Here is a 25,578-nt window from a genome sequence, read left to right as displayed (position 1 = left end):
GTACTTAAACAGGGAAACCGGTCTGGGTAGTGGCCCTTCTCTTAATGCATAGCATTATACATGTCTGCAAGAAGATGTGCTTTGCATTATGGAAGATACTAAGACAGGAGTGATGAGAGCTTGGTCCACCTTTACCATGAGTTGCCTCAGTCCTGAAGATACTTCAGGCGCAAACTTTATTTGCTTACACTTGGATAAAGGATTATACTAAATTTATTAATGCAACATGATTTTTTTTATTATTATTATTATTTGTAGGATTCACATTTCTACTAGTGATACTTAATGGCTATAGATAGGATGTGGTACAGATATATGAAACATATCCAAGACAGATTAATTCAAAAGTTATGCTCATTTCAAAGATTTCCAATTGCATCTCTCTCTGCTCTGGGAACTCAATTTTAAATAACTACTCTAATCTAATTGTCCTGGTCTACACGTTTTCACAGTATTTGAGATTTGTTACTTCATTTTGTCGCTTGAGAAAAGAAATAAAATAATGCTGCCATCTGTTTAAGCAGATTTTTCTAAAATCAGCCTATTTCAGTCATTACCTTCTTTTCCATGAATTGTTCAGCTGCTTGCTGAAATTATTCTATTTTACAAATAAATATCATATTATATTTTAATATAGAAATTTTTTTTATATTTATGCCACAATCAAAAGAAAGTTTAGTTTTGAGTATTAGTTATTTTTTTTTCCTTTAAAAAAGTCCAAAATATTAGTACTTCTACCACTGCTGGTTACCATTTCTGAAATAAGATATTTCTTAGAAATACTAGAAAATAATAATCTTCTTTGCCCCAACAACAGGCTGGAAGCTTAGATAACTCTCACCACTTTAGAAAAAGAAAAGAAAAAACTTCTCCGAAAGTTATACTAAAGAGCCTTGAGCAATAGTAGTACAATATACATCAGCAATTTCTTGTTAGGTTTTCATTCATTTGATTGATTATAATCAATCAAATGAATGAAAACCTAAACAGAACAGAAACAGAAATACTGATAATTATTTTATAGGGGTTGATACAATATTTTTATCAAAACTAATTCTACCCAATCATTGCAAAGATCATATAATTGTTTAATTTATAATTACAGCTTCTTTTATTATCAAAAAATTATAAATTCTCTGATACAATTATCTTGGAAAGAAAGAACGATTTTGAAAAAAAAAAAAAGTGTTGGGGGGGAGGAGTTATCAGCCTATACAAACCGCTGATTATATTTCAGATTATAATATATATTTTCAAAACCATTCACAAAACCATACACTAAGTAGGTAGCTCCTTGGCAAGCTACTTAGTGTACAACAAACAACAGGAAAAGTATTGGATATTTCAAAGATGTCACATATCAAATAAAACTAGCAGTAAATGCATTTCTTTTTTCTTTTTTTCTCAAAACAAAGTGCAAAAAATTATTTTTTCACTATTCTTGCTAACTGAACATCAAAAATAATTATAAGAATGACATGAATTATTGATACTGTTTTAGCTACATGTTATTCAGAAAGCATATTTGTTTCTGTATGTTTCAATAAATAAGCAGTGATTCTTTGAAATAAGAGAGGCAAACTACTATAAGTATTACAGATAACATTATACATTATAAATGTCATGATTTGTTTTTTGTAACTCAAAATCATAGAAGTGCAGAAACTGTATACATTCTGTGAACTGATTTCTAATTAGAATTATGAATAAATAAACAGGACTTAATTTAGAAGAGACAGTGAAAATTTTATAAATACCTTTGTGATTACCAAATAAAACTGTTTCGTGACAGTAATTAACTTTAATAAAGTTCTTAAGGAAAAAAAAAAACATGGTAATCTAACAGTGAGCAAGTAGCCACAGGGAAGAACAGGTGTTGGATTAACTGATTGGCTTCAGGTTGGCAAGGTTGCCTAGTTTCTCCTTACCTGCTTAGTATCTACGTTGAGAATATCATATGTGTGGCATTGGATGAGCTTAACATAGGAATTAGGATAGGGGGCAGATTGATCAGTAATCTGAGGTATATGTATGATACAGTACCCCTCTATAATGACAAGGAAGAACCAAAATGAATCCTTGACAAAGTTAATGAGATCAGTAAGAAAAGAGGACTTCAACTCAAATCCCAGCTAAACAAAGATTGTGGTTCTCAAAGGAAATATAGGCAGGGAAACTCCTGAGAAACAAGTGTACCTTAACAGAAAAAGAACTGAGGAAGTCAACAAGTTCAAATACCTGGGATATTATTAATGCAAAGAATTGCTGTTCAGAAGAAGAAGAAGAAGATTGGAATGTCTTAAACAGTCAGAGACAAGTCTAAAATCTGGAAGAATGGATCTATCTCCACAGGAGCAAAGTTGAAGATTCTGGATGCAGTTTTTCCAACAACAACTTATGGATGTGAAACTTGGATGTTGAGGATATGATATACTGAAAGGCCGTCAAATAGGGTGCTAGAAAGGATCGGCAGAACTTTAAGGCTCCTTAAAGATACAGAAGAAAGCTCAAATAGTTTGGACACACTGAAAGGATAGAAAGAGGACCTCTCAAAACAGTTACAGAAGATAAAGTTCTAGAAAAAGAGGAATGGGGTAGACCCTCAATGGGTAGATGGATGAATGGATGGTGTGTCTGAAGCGACTGATCTTCAGAGTTGAAGCCTCCAGAGGGGCATACAAAGGACCATCTGGCAAAGAGTAATGTGGCACATTACTGAGGAATGGAATGACCATATGACATCTGATGCTGTCCAATGAATAGTTGGATGAATGAATGAATCTAATAATTAGTCAAAATTAACAACAAAAAAAGCAAAAAAGATTTTGGCATTTGTTTTTCCTAGCTTACACAAGATTTACATGGAGTAACTGACTGCAACCATTTTCCAAAAAATCAACAGTGGTTTTTATCTCTAAGATAATATATACTTCAGAATAGATGTTTCTCACATTTTGTCCTGTCATTAACAGCAGGCAATAAATACAGTGGAACCTCGGTTGTCGAATGCCTCTGTTCTCGAACAATTCAGTTCTCAAACATATTTTCTGAACAGGCAAACGGCAACCACATGCTCTGCATGCTGAGCTGTAAGGCGGGAAAGTGTCAGTTACGCGGCAGCCTTCGTTCAGTGCAGACACCTGCTAGAATTTGCAGTGAATTTTCTTGATTTTCTTTGTGTTTTGTTGTTTTTTTTTCATAAATTATTATTAATTAAGCCACCATGGGGCCGCAGAAGAATAGTGATAGCAGCAAAGCAAAAAGAAAAGTTGTTAGAACCACGATAGAGATGAAAAAAGAAATCATATCCAAACATGAAAATGGTGTTCGTGTCTCGAATCTTGCTATGCAGTTTGGTATGGCGAAATCAACAATATGTACAATACTCAAAAATAAAGAGGCGATCAAGAGAGCTGATGTTGCAGGAGGAGTGAAAGCTCTTACTAAACAAAGATTGCAGACGATTAAAGAAGTGGAAAAATTGTTGCTGATTTGGATAAATGAGAAACAGTTAGCTGGTGAGTGTTTCTGAGGCTATATTTTGTGAAAAAGCGAGGCGATTACATGATGACCTGTTAAAGAAAAACCCTGGTACGAGTGCTGATACTGATGTGTTCAAAGCTGGTAGAGGGTGGTTCAAGAAATTTAAGGTATACATAGTGTGGTTAGGCATGGGGAGGCTGCGAGTTCGAACCGAGAAGCTGCTGAGAAATATGTGCAAGAATTTAGTGACTATGTAAAGGCTGAGGATTTTCTTACCCAACAAGTGTTCAACTGTGATGAAACCGGTCTATTTTGGAAAAAATTGCCAAAGAGGACCTACATCACTCAGGAGGAAAAAGCATTGCCAGGACACAAGCCAATGAAGGACAGGCTGACTCTTTGCTATGTGGAAACGCAAGTGGGGACTTCAAGGTCAAGCCATTGCTTGTGTACCCCTCTGAGAATCCGAGGGTGTTTAAGAAAAATGACGTGATGAAAAGAAAACTGCCTGTTATGTGGAGGGCTAACAGTAGGGCTTGGGCAACCAGGCAATTGTTTATTGAGTGGATCCATGAAGTCTTTGCCCCAAGTGAGAAAAGACCTTCAAGAAAAAAATTTGTGCCAATTAGATGCCTTCTTGTGATGGACAATGTTTCTGCTCACCCTCCAGGCTTGGAGGACAAGTTAGTGGAGGAGTCTGATTTTATCACAGTGAAGTTCCTGCCCCCAGCACAACTTCTCTAATTCAGCCCATGGACCAGCAGGTCATATTTCGAATTTAAGAAACTCTACACCAAAGCACTGTTTCAAAGGTGTTTTGAAGTGACCTCTGACACAGAATTAACACTCAGAGAATTCTGGAAAAATCACTTCAACATCCTCCATTGCTTAAGCATCCTTGACAAAGCCTGGGCACAAGTGACTTACAGAAGGATGAACTGGGCCTGGAGGAAATTGTGGCCAGACTGTGTAGCAGACAGAGACATGTTGCTCTTGTCGATGATATTGTGTCTCTGGGCAAAAGCATGGGCTTGGAAGTTGACAATGCTGATGTGGAGGAGTTAGTGGAGGATCACAGGAATGAGCTCACCACAGAAGAACTGGAACACCTTCAGAAGGAGCAGCAAAAGACAGAGGTGGAGGAAATGTCTTCAGACACAGAGGAAGGATTGAGGATGTTCCTAGTTCTTTGATCAAAGAAATGTGTGCGAAATGGGGGTGAGGTGCAAAGTTTTGTGGCAAGATATCACCCTCACAAAGCTGTAGCAAACTGCATCATAAACCATTTCAATGACAGTGCCATGTCTCACTTCAGAAACATTTTAAAACGCAGGCAAAAACAAATGTCATTGGACAGGTTTTTAGTGAGACAGAGGCCCAGTGTGTCTCAAGCAGAGTCGAGTGGTGACGAGAGACAGAAAAGAGAAAAACCCCCAGAAGGACAGTAACCTGATGTTTTTATGGAAGGGGACTCCCCTCCTTCCACTTATGCCATCAACTCTCCTCTGTATGTATAGTTAGAGTGAAGTTAAATTTCAGTTTTTATTTTATCTATTTATTGTTTATTCTTTTTATGTAAGATTTTATGCATTTTCATTATGTTTGTATACTATCTTATGCATGAAGTACTGTTGTAAAGGTTTAAAACAATCATCTGGGGTTCAGGAATGGATTAATCCATTTCACGTTAATTCTTATGGGAAAATGGTTTCAGTTTTCGAACAATTCGGTTTCCAAACAGCCTTCGGGAACAAATTAAGTTTGACAACAGAGGTTCCACTGTATATGATAGAAGAACTAGAAATATAAAAATATATTGTACGTATTTAGTCAATATCTCTTTTAAAATTCAAGTTATTCTGCATATATTGTAAGGAACTTTGTGCTGTTTAGTAGCTGGCTCACAGATGCAGCTATGAATGCAGGTTAATTTGATAAAGGGTTCTCCTGAAGTGTGAAGGATTATCACACCTTTTAATAATGATAACTGACACTTCTTATACATGTTTCTCAGCTCTATAAAATGCTTCGCATTTTGGTCAATGTGAAAACAAGTCAAGACTGGTAAGGAGGTTAAACAGAATAGGAGAGGAAAGGTTAGCAAAGGTCAGAGTGTTTAATGGCAGGAAAAGATCCAGAGAATGACCAAGATCTTGGTGGATTGATGTAGTCAGAATTCACAAAAAGGCAGAAATTTAAGATCTGACAATATTGGAGCACTGACAGTAAGAGAACAGTTTGGAGGAAAAGTGTTGGCAGGACACTAGTAATAATGTAAACTTAGCTGTGTAGTACTACTATAGCATCTATCCTGTAAACCACATGAGGATGCACATCAGAAAACTGATGATGTTGTATTCTAAATTATAATGTGTTATATTATCCACTTTACAGAGTGCTGGATTAACCATTAAGCAAATAAGCATGCCCTTAACTCTCAACTCTTTCTCTCTTTCTCAATTCTGGGCCTGGCTCCCACTGAAGAGACCTCAATAAAGGTCTAAACTAGTCTGGGTAGTGGCCAATCCCTTAATGCATAACAGTATGCATATCCACAAGGAGATGTGTTTTGCATTATGGGAGATACTGGGATAGGAGTGTTGGTAGCTTGCTCCACCTTTGCTACGAGTTGCCTGGTGTTGTACTACTTACCCAGGTAAGATAGTACAACACTATATTCAGTCCTGAAGATATTTTCAGGTGCAAACTTTGTTTTCTCTCACTGGAATAAAGGATTAAACTAAATTTATTATTATACTCAACTCTTTCATTGCCACATTTCACTTGAGTTGAATTTTCTGTAATTATCCTTATATGCTGCGTTCGACTTTAATCTGATTGTTAAAAAAATGTTTTCTTTCCATGGTGAGTGATTAAAGTTTAAAAGTCTGAAAGTGTCAGATATGATCTAGAGTTCATATAATATCAGATCATTTTGTCTTATAATCTTTAGGAAAATGATTAAAAATCATTTTCAATAAATTTTTGCATTTTAAGTAAACCTTATAACAATTTTATTAAGAAATGCATAAAACAGCATTGAAAATTTCAATTTTTTTCTATTGTCCTAGATATAAGTAAATAATCTGCTTATATTGTTTACTGCTGCCATTTAGCATTAAATAAAAACAGTTCATCATCATCAAATTCCTGACATGTACCCTCAAGGGGGTGTATAGGATATGATAGTACTACATGAAAAACTTACATCACCACTAACTTCCTATCTACAATTTTCTTCCAAATCAATCTGTTACCTGTCAAGACTCCAACATTATCACACCTTATATTTCAGGGGTGTTCAAGATTTAAAGACTCCAACATTATCACACCTTATATTTCAGGGGTGTTCAACCCATCGATTGCAGAGTGATTTTTGGTCGATCTCTTGTGTATTCCTTCTTACTTACAAATTTAATTAAAACTAAAAACATAATATTTTATTTATCATTATTTTGTATTATTTTTAATTCGCTTTAAGTGTATTGGTATTGTTTATTTATTTTTCGTTAAAATTGTCAAATCAGTAATTTTCTTAAAATGTCTGGGTAAATGAATTAATTTGGATCAGTCAAAGTCAAACAGCGAGCCGAGTGAATGCGATTATAAGCAAGGTGTAAAAACTCGATTGTAATTCAAATATTAAATATTCCAAAGCACTTTTACATTGATTTTTTTACTTAGGTTAAGTCCCATGTGAATATTGTAAAAAAATAAACTTTGTTTGTCTCGGTATAGTTTGTATTAGATGTTTTTGTAAATAACTCTTTTGAAGCTAACTGTATATACTGCTTTAATAAGAATATGTTAGAGTGTTTAAAACAAAGGCAATGTTTTTGTCGCCGAAGCTGTACATGGCGGCATTAGAAAGATTGTTATTGAAACTTGTATGTATGAGAAGGGCTTGCAGGCTCTAAGTGTAAACATCTCCGAAGTCAGTCAGAAAGAGTTCAAACAACTTTCCGATGGCCGGCAACTTACAATCAAAAGAAAGTGGAGGAGAACAAAAGGTGTGCCAAACTTGAAACTTAAGATGAAAGACTCATACCGATTCTTTAGGAGTTTCCAAACTTCATGAGAGGTCTCAGAGGAGGCCCAATAAAAAGGAACTGAAGCAAGCAGAAGGGGTCCTGGTTCCAGAATTGCTGTCGGAGAGGAGGCCGCCCAGTCCAGAGTCGCTGTCAGAAAAACTGCCCGGATCCACGTTACTTGAGAGGGAGTTTCCTGCTTCCAGAAAGGAGCTTCTCGGTTCGAGACGTCGCTAGAGAGAGAGACTACTTCTAGGCTGCAGACAAGGTTTCAAATTGCCGAAAGGAAGAGTTCCAATTGCCGGAGAAAAGTTACCAGGTCAGGTTAATGTCAGACATTCACCAGTGTGTTGCATTTTCACTACAATTTGATGAATCAAACGACTTCACTGATATTGCTTAGTTAATGGTATTTATTCACATGGTATTTCAAGATTATTCAAGTAAAGAAGAACTTTAAAATTTATACCATTATTGGGAAGGACTAAGGGGAAAAGACATTTTTTTGGCATTTGATGAATTTGTAAAACAACACAAACTTCCACTTTTTAAACTTGTGTCTATTACTACTGATGGTGCTCCTGCAATGATAGGTAATAAATCAGGCTTCATTTCATTATGTAAAAAGGATGACAAATACCAGATTTTTTAACGTACCAGTGTATTATTCACCAACAAGTATTGTGTAGTAAAAGATTAAACACAAAAGATGTTTTGGATATTACATTTAAAATTGTAAATTCTGTTCGAGGAAAAGCCCTGCAACGATGGTTATTTAAATTACAAGCAGATGATGATAGGGAACTTCTGTTGTACAATAATGTTCGCTGGCTCAACAGAAGTCAATTTTTAGAAAGATTTCTTGTATTAATTAATGATATAAAAAATTTTCTTCTTGAAAAAAGAAATATTTATCCACAATTTAGTAATAAAAGATGGTTGTTACACTTATCATTTTTAGTAGATTTCTGTACGAAATTAAGCAATTTAAAATTACAAGATAGATATAAAAATTTAATTGACATGTTAAGTTCAATAAAAACTTTCCAACAATACTTACTTTTATTAAAGAAAAATATAAATGACCGCAAATTTAGACATTTCCCATATTTATTAAAATTTTTTGAACAAAATCAAGAAATGCTTTGCTATGATTTAAACGAATTTATTTGTGAAATAGAATTAGTTGAGGAAGAAATAAATTCAAGATTTAAAGATTTTAATGAAATTGATATTATTGTATCTTTTATCAATAATCCATTTCAAGAAAACTTGAACATCACAGAAATTTCATATAAAATTAGTGGGCTGTTTGATATAAACCAAGCTGAAGTAGAACTTGAGATAATAAACATTCAGAATAGTTTACATTTAAAATCAATAAACAATGAAGTCATTTGGAAATATGCACATGAAAAATTCTCAATATTAACTGATATTGCGCGAAATTCTGTCATGTTTCGGATCGGCATAATTGTCAGAATCTGCTTTTTCAAATATGACTGTCATAAAAAATCAATTAAGAAACCAAATTACAAATGAGTCTTATAAAAGCGTATAAGACTCATTTATATATAATTTATATATATATATAAATTAATAATTTATATAATAATATATAAGAGTCTTACAGTGGCTGCACTGCATAGTTCAGAAAGCCTGGACAGAGGGACGAATTCCCGATGATTGGAGTAGAGCTCTCATAGTACCCATATATAAAAAGGGAAATAAAACCGAATGTGAGAATTACAGAGGTATTTCCCTACTGAGTGTTCCTGGCAAGATCTATGCAAGTATACTTGAGAAACGGTTGAGAAGAATTGTGGAAGAAAAGCTGGGTGAAGAACAAGCTGGATTCAGGCCAAATAGAGGCTGCCAGGATCAGATCTTCACTTTACGACAAATAGTCGAGAAAGCATGGGAATATAACAGAGATGTGTATTTAAGTTTTGTCAATTTGGAAAAGGCATATGACAAGGTGCCAAGAGAGAAGCTATTCAATACGCTACAGTTATATGGTGTCAATGGGGCATGATATCAAGCAATACTTAGTCTTTATTTGAGTAGTAAGTAAGCATTTAGAATTGAAGGAAGATGGTTTAATGTTAAATCTGGTGTGAGACAAGGATGTACATTATCCCCTCTGTTATTCATTATCAATATGGATCACATTATGAAGGAAAGTGGTATTAAACCTGATATCAAAATTGGAGACGTTAATGTCAGCTCTCTGCTTTATGCGGATAATGTTATACTTCTAAATAAATCTGCTACAAGTTTGCAAGATTCTCTTACCAAACTGAATAGCTGTTGTAATAGATATGGCATGAAGGTCAGCAATAAAAAGACAAAGACAATGAAAATAGGCAAAATCATTGAAAATGTCAACTGTGTTGTGAATGGAGAACCTGTGGAACAAGTAAAACATTTCAGCTACTTAGGCACGATTTTTACTGAAGATGGTAAATTAAATACAGAAATAGACAACAGAATCAGCAAAGCTGGTATGGTGGGAAGTCAATTGAATAAATTCATATGGAATAAGAGAGAAATTAGTCGGAACACTAAATTAGCTGTATACAAGACAGTGTTCAAACCAGTTTTAACTTATGTATCTGAGAGCTGGGTCAGAAGTAAAACACTTGACCAAAGACTACAGACCGCAGATATGAGAGTCCTGAGAAAGATTAGAGGCATGAACAGATGGCATCAATGGCAATATCATATTAAAAACGAGGATATTAGGAAAGAACGACATTGTCAGCATCCAGGAATGAATTAGCAGAGCTAATCTCAGGTGGTATGGTCACTTAAACAGAATGGGCGAGGAAAGATTAGCAAAACAAGTGTTCTCTGCCAGGTTGGCAGCAAAACGACCCAGAGGAAGACCAAGATATAGGTGGATTGATACGTTACAAAGTGCCTTAGACGATAGAAATATAAGATCTGATAATGTTGGAGTCTTGACAAGTAACAGCCTGATTTGGAGGAAAATTGTAGATAGGAAGTTAGTAATGATAAGTTTTAAAAGAGGTATACCGTGAGTAGACATATCGATACAAAATTAATAACAGAAAAAACTCACGTACAAAGATTATTTAATAGTATAATTTTCGCCTGTGTGTCACAGGCATCTTCAGTACATTAAGCTCAAATTAAACTTATAAATTTATAAAGAAACATGTGAAACTCTACTTCATTCTCCTAACTTAAACAGATCCGACGGCTTACGTCTATCCCCTTTATGGGAGATAGTACTTTACAAATCAGCTCATCTTTCCTAACTTTTTATTGTATTGATTTTTTTTTTATTATTATTTTATTTTATTTTTTATTTTTATTTTATTTATTACTTTTTTAAGGAAAGTTATTGACCTTTTTAGTTATTTTACACCAGCTACTTAGGTGGTGCTTTTTGGAATTGTCAGTTATTGTTTAATTTGAGCTTAATGTACTGAAGATGCCTGTGACACACAGGCGAAAATTATAGTATTAAATAATCTTTGTACGTGAGTTTTTTCCGTTATTAATTTTGTATAGTTAGTAATGATGTAATTTTTTTCATGTAGTACTATCATATCCTGTACACCCAAATTTATTCAGTTGACTTCCTACCATACTAGCTTTGTTGATTCTATTGTCTATTTCCATATTTAATTTACCATCTTCACTAAAAATCACCTAAGTAGCTCAAATTTTTTACTTGTTCTATGAGCTCTCCATTCACAAGGCAGTTGATATTTTCAATGCTTCTGGCTATTTTCATTGTCTATCTTGTTATTGCTGACCTTCATACCATATCTATTACAACAATTATTCAATTTAGTCAGGGAATCTTGCAGACTTGTAACAGATTTATTTAGAAGTATAACATCATCTGCATAAAGTAAAGAGCTGAGATTAACATCTCCAATTTTGATATCAGGTTTAATACTGCTTTCTTTCATAATGTGATCCATATAGATAATGAAAAACAGAGGGGATAATGTACATCCTTGTCACCAGATTTAATATCAAACCATTTTCCTGTACTTCCTTCAATTCTAACTGCTGACTTACAACTCAAATTAAGACTAAAAAGAATTGTTTAATATCATGCCGCATTGACACCATATAACTGTAGCATTTTGAATAGCTTCTCTCTCTTGGCACCTTGTCATATGCCTTTTCCAGATCTACAAAACTTAAATACTGATCTTTGCCATATTCCCATGATTTCTCAACTATTTGTCGTAAAGTGAAAATCTGATCTTGACAGCCTCTATTTGGCCTGAATCCAGCTTGTTCTTCACCAAGCTTTCCTTCCACAATCCTTCTCAACCATTTCTCAAATATGCTTGTGTAAATCTTACCCAGATTTACACAATGTTACACCATATTACTCCTCTAAGAAAATATTAATTTTATGGCTATTTAGCCTATTTTTGTTTAGGAGTGCCCCTTTTTTTATAATGTCATTGGCTTTTTACTCAGAATATGAAGTTTTACAGAGATAAATATATTAATTAATAAAGAAACAAGTAAAAACCACAGTAATATCTTTAATTAGTAAAAGGACAAATATTTCGTACTAAAATTAATAGTACATCTTTAGTGTCTGTTACAGTAATAGAAATGGAACACAAGCAAAACGTTCGGTGGATCATCTATTAAAATACAATTGTTACCGCGTGCTAGGAAATAATAGAAAAATAACAAATTTAATCTATTAAGATAAATGGTTTTTTTACATAAGATAAAAGTTTCCCACATCTTTGAGAGAGAGAGACAGTCATTTCTATTTAAATTCTTTCAAAAACCCACATTTACTGGCAGATACATTCACAAAAAGTCTGTGCACCACACGTCTCAAAAATTTGGCATTCTTAAATCTTTAATTCATAGAGCATATAAAGTTTGCTCTTCCCCAATAATCTTACAACAAGAACTTTCCATCGTTAAAAAGTTAATGAAATTAAATGATTACAACTCAAATCAAATCCAACAGATACTTGACTCTTATGTTCCAATACCTACAGCTTCTTCAACAGTCCGCAGAGTTCCTATTCTGTACATTCCAGGAATCTCAGAACCTACAGGTAGAATTCTGAAAAAGTATCAATTGATTCCAATATATATTCCTATCAACAAAATTTCTTCTTTATTACCTTCTACAAAGGATAAACTGTCTTCTCTATCTTTGGCTGGCGTTTACCAAATACTTTGCAAATGCGATGTCTCTTATTTTGGACAAACTGGCCGTTCTTTGGAAAAAAGAAAAAAAGAACATCAATATTATATTGATTATAACAAACATCTGAAGTCTGGTCTGGTGCAGCACAGTATTGACTCTACTCATAGTGTCCAGTGGGATAAAGCTGTTCTTCTCCATAGATGCAGATTCAAATATGAAAGCTTATTCAAAGAAAGTTGTGAAACTATCTTACACCGACCGAATTTAAATAGAAATGACTGTCTGTCTCTCTCAAAGATCTGGGAGACTTTTATCTTATGTAAAAAACCATTTATCTTAATATATTAAATTTGTTATTTTTCTATTATTTCTTAGCACACGGTAATAATTGTATTTTGATAGATGATCCACCAAACGTTTTGCTTGTATTCCATTCCTATTACTGTAACAGACACTGAAGATGTACTATTAATTTTAGTACGAAATATTTGTCCTTTTACTAATTAAAGATATTACTGTGGTTTTTATGTGTTTCTTTATTAATTAATTTACTATGCCACAGGTTCCTCTTAAAATCATAGATAAATATATGAAGAATATAAGAAGGAAAATTTGGACATACCTTTTGTAGAATGACACCTTCTGACCTAAAAGATCCCCTAAAGCTATCCCATCATATCCTTCCCCTTCTCCAAAAAATTGTTTCTATTTTCACCCCCCCCCCCTCAGAAGTATTCTCTACCCACCCTTAACAATATATATAAAAAACCCAGGTTTTTCAAAAAGATTCACATACCCCTTGCCTTACCAATAATTCTCCCACATTGCTCTACCCCCCCCCAGCTTTTCCAAAACCCCTTCCTTTCAATCATACTCCCATCAAACAGCAGATGTATGTGCTGAATGATGTATGTCACCACTTGCCAGGATGCCGCTGAATAAGAAGACAGCCAGCAACAACCTACAAAGGTATGTCTGAATTTTCCCTCTTATATTCGTCATATATTTATCTAAGTAAAATTTCAGCAATACCCTAGAACTGAGTAAAAAGCCAATGACATTATAAAAAAAGGGGCACTCCTAAACAAAAATAGGCTAAATAGCCATAAAATTAATAAAAACTATTCAATCTGCTTTATGGTCTTACAGTCTGCCTTCCACTCTAACTGGCCAGTCAGTTTTTTCTCTAGTCATTCACTATAAATAATGGTCAAAGTTTTTTCAGCTTTCTTTTGTCTACCTTCTTTCCTTCTATACATGAATTATCTTCTCCACTGCCCTCTAATTGTCTCCATGGTTTTGCTGATGATAGTATCTGCACCCTCACTCATTTGATAAACTTTCCTATACTCAAACATCCTGAACTCAAAGAGGATGGCTTTACTGATAATAAGATCTTTCTTATTAACTCACTTCAACCACTATAATACAGATGACCTGTTTCTGCTTTTTTATTATTATTATAATACAGGTATCTGCATGGTGTCAGAAGATTCATTGTGGGAGATCCATTATTCATACAATATACCTACTCACACCGCTTTTTAAATTCATCAACTGATGAAGCACTCACAACCACTCCTGGTCACCCATTCCACTCATTCACCACCCTCCAATCAAAAAACTAACCACACTTTTACACAATTTCCATGGGTAAACTCCTGTTCTCTCCCTTCCTGCCATGTACTGAAAAAAGTCTTCATGTAAATCCTATAAAATATCGTGTTAACTTATAAGCTTCTATCATGTCTCCTCATCTTTGCCTACTAGCCAGTTTCTGAAGCCCACAGACAGTCAATTATTTTCATAAGGAGCATTCCATTGATCTGCCACAATCTTTGTCACTTGCCTCCAGATCCTCTTCACCACCCCTTCATCTCCAAGGAATCCAGGTAACCAGATCAGTGGGCAGTAGTCCAGTCCAGATGCAGCCCTACTAAAGTCACATAAAAGATAACAATAACTTCTCTATTCCTGCTTGTTAGCACGTTCTCCAACAACCATGCAATCTGATATGTTGGTTTAGCTACCCTTGCAATATGCCTTCTAAACTTCAGCTCCCGGCCTCATCAGTTTCCTGCAGTTCAGTTCCATCAATAGAGTACACAGCTTGTGATCTCTTCTTCTCAAAATGCATCATGTTACACTTGGACACATTAAACTAGCAGCCATTTACCTTTGTCCATACTGCCAGTTTATGTATGTCATCTGAAAGATCTCTACATCACTTTCATTTGCTATGGCTCTTTCCAGTTTTGCATCATCAGCAAACAAGTGAATATTTCTCACCAAATCATTGCCTATATCATTGATGTAAAATTAAACAACAGAGGACCAAGTATTGCACCCTGTGGTACATGACTAGTCATCTACCTTCCCCTGTACTCAATTCCTCCATAAACCACTCTGATATTTGTTCATTAGTCACCCTCTAATCCAAATCACCAGATTCATATCTATCCCCCATTTGCTCCAATTTATGCAAAAGAGTTTTCTGTCTGGAATCCTATCAAATGCCTTCACAAAGTCCAGTAGTATCGCTGAGTAGTCATTACCCTTGCCTAACTCTGCTGTCACTTTATTACTAAGGCAAGACCTACCCTTCACAAAACCATGCTGTCCCTTATAAAGTATCGTATTCCTATCCACACAATCCTGAATTCTGTCGCTTACCAATTTCTCCAATACCTTAACCACCACTCCTGAGATACTGATTAGCCCATGATTTGCTACTTCTATCTTGGCGTATTCTTTATACAGTGAGACTATTTTGCCTTCTTTCCAATGTAATGCAAAGCCACTTCCCAATACTAAGGCTTGAATTAACAGCCTTGGTCAGAGAAACTGATAATTATCTTGCACATTCTCATAATACAGAGGCTGACATGCCATCTAATCCCATGGTTGTGTTTGTATTGCACTTCTTTTCTTCTTCTTCTCATAGTCATCAACAAAGTAGATATCAGGAAATACTCCTTACATAAATCTTCTCAGTCCTTGACTGACACTTTGTTTTCAGCTCTGCAAGTGAAGCCTGTCCAATTATTTATATTGACTATCCAGTTTATTTTAGGTCTGATTCCTTTTTGAACTCTGGAATAAGTCTCTTCAAGAACTTGCATTGGAAGACCACCATTAAAGCTGTTGATATGACCAAGCCAGGTGAGTTATTTCCTTTGAATCTTAGTTATGATATTATCTCTTGGAGCAGCAAAAGAACTAATTTTTTTGTCTTACTTCAAAATTTGTGAAATGATAGTGTATGGCATCTTTAGGAGTCATCTATAGCACCTTATTTCAAATGTCAGCAACCTCTGTTCATCTTCTTTTAGGAGGGTCCAAGTTTCATGAATGTCATGATGGGGCAAAAATCCTACCACCTCTTAATTAAGGCCGAGTAACTCACTTTCAAATGAAAACCTTATATTTATTTATTTGCTGGCTTCAATGGTCAAGTGGATAACATACTGCTCTGACCAACAGAGACTGTGGGTTTAAATCCCCAACACAGGTATAGATGTTTCTGTGAAATATCTTTAAGTGGGAAATGAACTTCATTGCCCAATGTGAGACTATCATCTTCTTTACTTGGAGGCCAGAAGTGGGCTTGAAAAAATTATGTTTGGCCTGTTGAAGAGGGTTTCCAGATTATCTGACCCTAGTTCATTTACTGCAGATGGACTAAGGGTAGATAAACTAACCTTTTGATGGATTAACAAAAAATTTTTTGCATCATAGATGGAATTCAAATCCAGGTTATTCCAAACAAAGTGTACCACTCATTATTGACTGAGTTATGGATGCTCAGGCTAGCTCTGCCATGAACAAAATTAAGTTACCTGTACATTAGGAGTAAGAAAAGAAACATCCAAACCAACATCAGGACATAACATAACTTATTAGAGCAGTACAATTTCCTACAATAGTGATATCAGATCTTTGGTCCTATCTACCTAGTCTAGCCATAAATACTGTTACAACTTGAAACAGTGCATTAGTAAATCATTTACAGTTTTCAGTACATGCATATAGTAGCACTCAATGTTCGGAATGTCCCCCTTTTGCATGGCCAAAGTCTGAGAGGCCACATATTGATGGCAGCACACACCACATCCAATTGAAACGCTGCCAGTGCTCGCTCCAAATCCACCTTCAGGCCGGCAATGCTGAGGTATTGTTTCTTGCAGGTTATTCTCTCAAGCTCCAACTGCAATTTGAAGTCTAGCAGGTTCAGATAAGGACTTCCAGATGGCCAATCAGATGATATGTGGTCAGGCACATTAAGGCCTCTAACCACTGTGTAGTTCAAGTTCCAGTATGATGCCTTAATACACTTTGGCAGAGGTTTTGACCCCTTTCTCATAGAAATGCAACTTGGATATCCCATGATGTGTCATCCCCCACCCACCCACCAAACCATCAGTGACATAGGGCAATCATTTCAGCAGTTAAACAACTCTTCAATCTTCTCATCTTTGATGAGGATATATCTATGTCTGTTGTTTGTGTACTGCTGGAGAAGTGCCTTTGACCTGGGGTGAGAGCCTATCGTCGTCATCCAGTAGAAGGATGATTGGTTCTCACCCCAGGTCATCAGTTAGTACACGTGATGTCATTCTCTGTGAAACATTCATCTCTCACATCATCACTTTCTGTGTTCTCACAGGATTACAGCAAAGGTGTGCCTTCACAGCCCTCACAAGCTGTTGCATCCTAATGCAGCAGTGTGGTCAACCTGTTCTTTGGCAGTTAGATACATCTTCTGTGTCGTTATAACAATTAATAGTCTGATGCACAAATATACTACTGATCCCAAGTGTTTTTAGCGTGTTAAAAATAACAGGTGTCTGCATTCCAATCTTGAAGTGCTATTAGAGTTACAGAGTTCTCATAATCTCCCCACTGCATGTTAACCCATACAGCTAGATGACTCTCTCTCTCTCTCTATTAATAAACACGTGAATGTTGGCTGCACACAGCGTCTCTAATGAAACCAGGATTGTGCAATTCTGTGGGCAATGTGGGAATGTGCAGAAGTTGTAACCGTATTTATGGCAAGATTGTGTATCATTACAGTGTTAAAGTGATTAACTGTCAGCATATACAACTTGATAATTCATTTTATGGCCAGCTAACAACTTGGTATTAGCAGGGCATTTGAAATGAACAAAATGACTTAAATAGTAACATCTACCAAATCCCACAATGGTTACCTTAAATTCAATCCCCTCATGCTGGTACTCCTCGAATGGCTTTTAAGTCAGATAATAATTCAATCAAGCATGAACACAAGCTGGATGATTTTCACAACGAAACATGCAAGATTTCTAATAGATTTTCATCAGGTATTGTCAACCTGGTTGGCCGAGTGGTTAGCGTATCCAATCTCCAACCAACAGGTTGCATGTGTGAATCATGAAGTGGCTTGAAAAAGTTCCATGTTTGGTCTCTAGAGCAGGGTTTCTGGACCATGTAAAAAATAAATTAAAAAAAGATACAAAAAGTATAAAATCAGTAAAAATGGGGAAAAAAATCCTTAACCCATTCTCAATACAAATATACTATAGGTTTACAAATAAATCTTCTGTATACAAATTGTTTACAAATGTTTACAAATAAACCTTTGCTTCTGTGGGTGGGAATCAATTAAGAAAAACATTACTAACATGTTGACTGTGCCATATCACCAGACATTTATCTCACCATCCACTTCTACTTTGTCCACTCATATCTGCATCTGTGCTATGATTTCCACTGATCCGCTACATGCTTTGTCAATGGTTTCACAAAACGACATCATTTTAAAATACAATGGGACTGACCAGAGTCACATGGCTTAACTTCATGACTAGAAGTATAAGCATGTATGACATTCAGGTGAAAAGTCTTTCGAACAAATTTTTAAATTATTAAAGACATTTTTGCATTATTGTTTATATTAAATAGCACAACGTGTTTGTATCTGCTATTATAGACTTTTATTACAGCTGACATGCACAGCTGTAATAAAAGTCTATAATAGAATTTATTCAATTTCAATATAATTCAACCTATGTTACAAGGATATCATCAGAAAGATGACAGAAGATTGGTAGGTAACATTTAAAACATGATTCACAAGACATGAGTCACATAGCATAAGCTTATTTGCTCGTGTTTCAGTCACTGAGTTAACAGGAGAATGAATACACTACTCGGGATCAAAGGGAAACATATACATGATAACATATTATTGTTGTTTATTATTATTCAATGGGCCATTATTGTTCAATCTGTACATTAATGACATCAAGCAGGATTTAATATCAGATGTGCAATTGTTTGCCAATGATGCGAAGATAGGAAGGGCAATCAGGAATGCTACTGATATTCAGCACTTACAAAATTATTTGAATAGGTTGGAAATTTGGGCAAACGAAAATGGCTGTCAGTTTAATGTTAGTAAGTGTAAAGTTATGCACTCTCTGGCATGATTAGAGTTTCCGTGGCATATTATATTAGGAGGAGACAACTGATTTTGGCATACTGGTGGATAGGAATTTTAAGTACAAGGTTTGCTTCAATATCGCAATTATCCTCTGAGTTGTATTTGCAACTTTAGCTATATGACTTTTGTTGAAGCTGAATTATTTATCCCAAGGGGATAAAGAAGCAAAGAAGAATTACAAAGATTATATCCAGATTATGGGATTTAGATTATGAGGACAGATTGCGAGTATGTGGATTGTAAACTCTGGTTAAAAGGAGAAAGAGGGGGTGATATGATAGAAGTCTATAAACTTTTGAATGGATGTTATAGGATACAATCTGATGAAAATTTTTTGTTATATGGAAGGTGGAGAGATAACATGGGGGCATCCATGGAAGTTAAGTTTGTTCACAATCAAGAAAGAGGTGAGAGCTAGGTTTTCTCCCAGAGAGCAGTGAGTGAGTGGAACAGTTTGCCTTTAGGGGTAGTGAGTGCATCTAATGTGAATGAATTTAAGGGAGGTATGACAACTGGTCTAGGTGATTTATAGCCTCTCTCGATGAGTCCTTGACTGGAGGTCTCAGATACTAATAATAACAATAATAATGTAACTTATTCATTACTACAAAAACAATTATGAATAGTTAATCAGAATTACTTCTCCAAACTTTGAAACTAGCATGCAATCGTAGTGGTTAATATCAAGAATCATCTTAAAACAAGAATGTAAGTGCTCTGTGTCTAGTGTCAATGGCATTGTAAGCAAAGCAAGACTTTTCAGATTCTAAGATTCTAATTTGATGCAGTCCTGATGTTCTTGAATTCTTCAGCAGAATGGCTCCTCTATCTAAAATAACAAAGTTGACATGAATGGGGCACTTGACAGGCATATCTTTGGTAGATAGTAAAAAGAAGATGATTTCCGAGCTGGTTTGAAGGTAGTATATAGATTATTTGTTTAAGGTATGGTTGTGAAAATTCTTTTTTACATCACATTCTGATCTTGTTGAGGAATGATATCTATCAATAATTTTTTGGATGGTGGTTTCGTTATATCCAACAGTAATCAAGATTCTTTTAACATTTATTTAATTATAGTTACTAAACAGACGTGCAGCTATATATTTATGCCTCATTAGAAGAACAGAAGTTATTGGGAGGGGGGGATGGAGGGGAATGCCACTGCGATAATGTTATTGCAATACTGAAAAATTAGTGTATTTTGCCTTTATACACATTAGAGTTCTTTGTATCTGAAATTTTTAAATGCATAATAGCTTCAGGCTATAATTTATATATTTTTAATTACAAAATGTTAATAGCATTTAGTAGTATATAGAATGCATATAAAGAAATTTAATACGCTGTATTTCACATTATTTATGTTTTAAAAATTCAAAATTTATCACTGAAAATGTACAATGTACTGAAAATGTACTGTATTCAAATGAACTAGAATGTTTTGTTCTAGTTCATTTGAATACAGCATATATAATTCCAATTCACAAAAATTGAATTTCATTCCCAAATCAAATGATCATATAGTTAATTTAATGATATGCTTAAAGATACATCATACCTGAGTTTTTTGTTGCTAGCCTTCTTTCATTACGGATACTTCTGACCTCAGCTATAGTATCTAATGCCTTTCTAAGAAGCTCTGCTTCACTATCAGCATCTTGCATAGCTGTATTATACTGTCCCCTTAGTTTACTTTTATAATATGGAGAAAGCTTCAGTTCATGCTGCATTCTTTCATGTGTTTTAGCTATATTTGTCAGATTATGTTCACTACGATTTCTTTCCTCCTGAAAAAAAAAAGTTCTATTAGAATATCAAAGTACACATATACTTGACAAGAATAAGATGAGTGTCTTTTGACTTGGTTTATAATTTAACAATTTTTTTAGCAACCCAGATGACCAATTGCTTATATCTAACTGCACCTGCTTATAGTCCATTTACCAATATGTACCATTCTGTTTGAAATAAGTTAGTTACAGCCAATTCTCATTACAGTGAACTCAGAAGGCTCAGAGAAACACTTTGTTATATTATTAATATTATAACAAACCATGATGGAGAATAAGACTCAACAAGCAACTATTATACTGAATATTAAACACATTCACACTTCTAGCATTTATATTCTGCTCTGTAACATACCACTGGTCATCTTGCTTTTCTGAGATGCTAACCCCCATAGTTACAGCCAATTCTCATTACAGTGAACTCAGAAGGCTCAGAGAAACACTTTGTTATATTATTAATATTATAACAAACCATGATGGAGAATAAGACTCAACAAGCAACTATTATACTGAATATTAAACACATTCACACTTCTAGCATTTATATTCTGCTCTGTAACATACCACTGGTCATCTTGCTTTTCTGGGATGCTAACCCCCATCATCTCCCCCTCCCCCGCCATTATGCACAACTTTCTAATATCATTCAGAGTGTGAGAGAGAGAAGAGAATCTCCAATCCATCCAATCAATCTATTATCCATCTCCATATTTTCCAGCTTATAGTACATCAACATGTGGCAATCTATCAAATGTCTTCATAAGTCCAAGACTTTATTATAATGTATAATAAATCTCTCTTATCCAATAAATTTGTTACAACATCATAAAATGCAGATTGTTACAGCAAGACCTCCTCTTCACAAAGCTATGCTGACCACCATAAAGAATCCTACGTCCATCAACCCAAGTCCTGTATTCTATTCCTAACTAACCTCTCCAATACCTTAATTACAACTGCACATATATGCACATGCACACACAGAGTGGCCTATAATTGGAAAGTTTTGTCCTAGAATCATACTTATGTAGTGGCACCATGTTGCCTTCATTCCACAAGGTCAAGCATACAGCTAATTCTTTTGCAGTCCCTAAAAATACATGATGTAATACCCAGTAGTTCTCTGAAAGCAATGCTCGTTGCAAGGCTCTCATTCAACAACAAGGTCAAGCATACAGCTAACTCTTTTGCAGTTCCTAAAAATACATGATGATAATACCCAATAGTTCTCTGAAAGAAATGGTCCACTTTGGCATACAGATGAAATGATATTGATGGATGAATTGTATGTTGTATTGTATTGTATAAGCAAAGTTTGTGTTAAAATATCTTCACAACTAGGGCTATATGTGTATACATATTATACTAAGATAAAGGATTAAACAAGAATAATAATTTCATGGTAGGTGTAAAGAGATATTAAAAGTACTGAAAGAGCTTGAAATGGACACAACAGTGGGACTGGATGTGAAATCAGCACAAGTGCTAAAAAGAATGTGCAAGAGAATAAGAAATGCCCTTAACCTGATTATTTAACTTGCATCTCAACATAAGTGCAATTCCTGATGAGTGGAAGACAAGATAATTCCATTATAAAGGGTGGAGATAAACCTGATACAGCCTACAGACAGATCTATAGTATTGGTATTATTATTATTTTAGTACTACTTCCAAATCTCCATGCATTCCAAGGACTCGAATGCTCACAGACCACAGTAACTATCATACTTTCCTTGAACACCCTCAATGTAGCAGCAGCACTCACTACCTACTCTGGCAATGCATTCCACCCATTAACCACATGCCAAGCAAAAATCTCCTTTTCACTTCCTTACTCGCATGACCTCCAGGGATGATCTATCATTCTTGCATCACCCATTATTCTATTCAATAATTCTCATAAGGAAATTATTTGATAAGCTCATACACGGATCTAGTCATAAGACATATATATATACTTAATCTCTCATCAGGAGGGCTAAACCTTCCCCCCCCCACAAATAAATAAAAGTTACTTGCTGAAATCATTAACAAGCAGAAACCTTACTATGTTAAACCACCACAGATATATGGCACAAAAAACTTCCCAAATAAATCCAATACTCCTTTTTTTCCCCTCATTCTGAAGTTGACAGTAGACAATGGTAGTCCCAATTATTTTATGTGATGCCCATTCACAAAATGTAAATCTGTAGTACATTACAACTGTGAGCAGGCTTACAATCTTGGCAAAATGTGCAAAATCCCCCCCCCCCCTCTCCACTGACTATTCATTTAAAATTGTTTAAAAAATCAAATCCTCAAAAAATTCAGGCATAATGATTGGCTGTGATATTACATCTCTGTTTCTTAAAATATTTACATCTAAGTGATCATTACTCTCTTGCCATCAACCTAACTATCTGGTGGGGTGAGAGAAAACACTGTGCCTTGCAGAAATTTCGTACTTGTATTTTGGCAGATACACGACATATCGTGATGGTTCTTTGTTTGTAACAAAAACTGCATAGACAAGGGGGGGGAGTACTAATGTGTTTGTTTTAGGATATATTAGAAAACAATAATTAAGGAGAATCCTATTATTTAGTTTGTATATTTGAATTACTAAAAGGTGTAAATATGTGAACCATCATTAATAAGCCATGTGAGGATGGAAAATATAAAGGAGAGAAAGAATGTGAACTGAGATACTTTCATTAATGGCAAATGAATTATTAATAATTAATATTTGTGATATTACATGTGTGTGTGTGTGTCCTGTAAGTTGCTGGGTGGAGCAAACAGCATGTGATCCTATAAATTCGAGAAATGCAGAGGGAAAGAGATCTCTTTGTAAAGTATAAATAACTAACCAATAATGAATAGCCACTGTATACATTTGGTAGCTCAGTAAATAACTATAGGGAGGAACTAATTCAATGAACTAATAATGTTGATCACATGATTCATTTAGGCATGGCATGAATCCATGTGGGGTGATGGAGCAGCAATCATCTTGTAAAATTTGTAGTACTTGTTATATGTATTTATTTATATTCACTTAATTTTCTAAGAATTTTCTTTTGTTTACTGAGAATCAGTATCCACCATCAGTATCATCGGAATTATCCACCATTTTGTAAATTCTACATTCATTACTTTTTTTTTTGTTACAGTCTCTTCTGCCTTATCAATAATAGACATCTGGCATATGCTAGTATTTTGTTGAAGATCAGCCACTTCTTATAATATAATATATAGTAGTATTCATTTTTATTCAGGAAGAGAGAAACTTTTACTAGGTCTGTTGTTTCTGAAGACTGGAATAAAAATGTTAATATATATACCATAATAAACATTCCAACGTCAACAGATGCAGAAACAAGAAAAACAAGTACAGTAGGCCTCCCCTCCCTTATCTGTGGAGGATATGTTCTAAGACATCCTGCGGATACCTGAAACCACGGATAGTACTAAACCCTATATACACTATGTATTTTCTTATACATTATATACCTATGATAAAGTTCAATTTATAAATTAGACACAGTAAGAGATTAACAACAATAACTAAGTAAAATATAATAATTATAACAACATACTGTAATCAAGTTATCTGAATATGAATGTAATCTTAGCAACCTCAGTGAACTTTTTTTTTTTTTTTAAAGCTTCTCTTTGGTAAATCCAGGTAATCAGGAATGTGTTAGCAGAGCTAATCTCAGGTGGTATGGTCACTTGAACAGAATGGGAGATGAATGATTAGCAAAACAACTGTTCTCTGTCAGGTTGGCAGGAAAAAGACCCAGAGGAAGACCACGATGTAGGGTGGACTGATACGGTAAAAAGTGCCTTAGACGATATAAATATAAGATCTGTTGACAGATAACAGATTGATTTGGAGGAAAATTGTAGAGAGGAAGTTTGTAATGATGTAAATTTTTCATGTAGTACTATTTGATGATGATGATGATGATTAAATAAATTACACTCTGACTAGTTTTTCAACATCTAAAATAGAACTGGTGGCTTTTTCAGTGTTAGACACATCAAAACAACTATAAATAAAATGATCACAAAGTATAAAACTGAAAAATAACATAAAAACATGTGGCATGGATTAGCTATCTGTAGTTAGCGACAGAAAGTGACTTGGTGAAGTTAAATCTCTAATTTATAGATTTACCATTAAATATCTAAGATTTAATGAGAGATTTCCATACATTACTTAGTGTCAATTCTTTGTTTTTATTCATGATACGTGTGAATGGATGACCAGAAGAGATTCCTTTATAAGTCTGGAATAAAAATTCTTTCCTATATCAGGCATGGTTGAAAGGTTCTGATCAACTGCATGGTTAGAATTAAAAGTATGATTGGTCAAACTAGATCTGCATTTTCTTTTATGGTCAACATCTGCAACCCAATCTTTCTCTCTAACATCAACTCCACAAGCATGGAATTCTATAAACATCAAACTATAGGAGTTTGATGATGACTTCTCTTTGGCATATCTGAAATGCCAGCATCACTACTTTTGCACTTTGTGGCCATTATTAAGTTAAATAACGGTTACTTGAACAAGCACTGTGATACTGCGACAGTCGATCTGATAACCAGGAACTACTCAGAACT

General features: G+C 34.8%; 1 protein-coding gene across 2 annotated transcripts in view; it reads right to left on the bottom strand.

Annotated features, from left to right (window-relative positions):
- Sgf29 (SAGA-associated factor 29) overlaps nt 1–25,578 on the bottom strand; it is a 124,728-nt gene that overhangs the window by 58,492 nt on the left and 40,658 nt on the right. For both annotated transcript variants that reach the window (XM_090415646.1, XM_090415647.1), the window contains exon 3: nt 20,733–20,961. In XM_090415646.1, coding sequence (XP_090271772.1) covers nt 20,733–20,961 — 229 coding nt within the window. The remainder of the gene's footprint in view (nt 1–20,732; nt 20,962–25,578) is intronic.

This window comes from Typopeltis vanoorti, chromosome 3 (assembly GCF_054136105.1).
Source record: "Typopeltis vanoorti isolate ZY-2024b chromosome 3, IOZ_Tvanoo_1.0, whole genome shotgun sequence".
Taxonomy (NCBI): domain Eukaryota; kingdom Metazoa; phylum Arthropoda; class Arachnida; order Uropygi; family Thelyphonidae; genus Typopeltis; species Typopeltis vanoorti.
The sequence above is the reverse complement of the archived record's forward strand: the minus strand, read 5'-3'. Positions and strand labels throughout refer to the sequence as shown.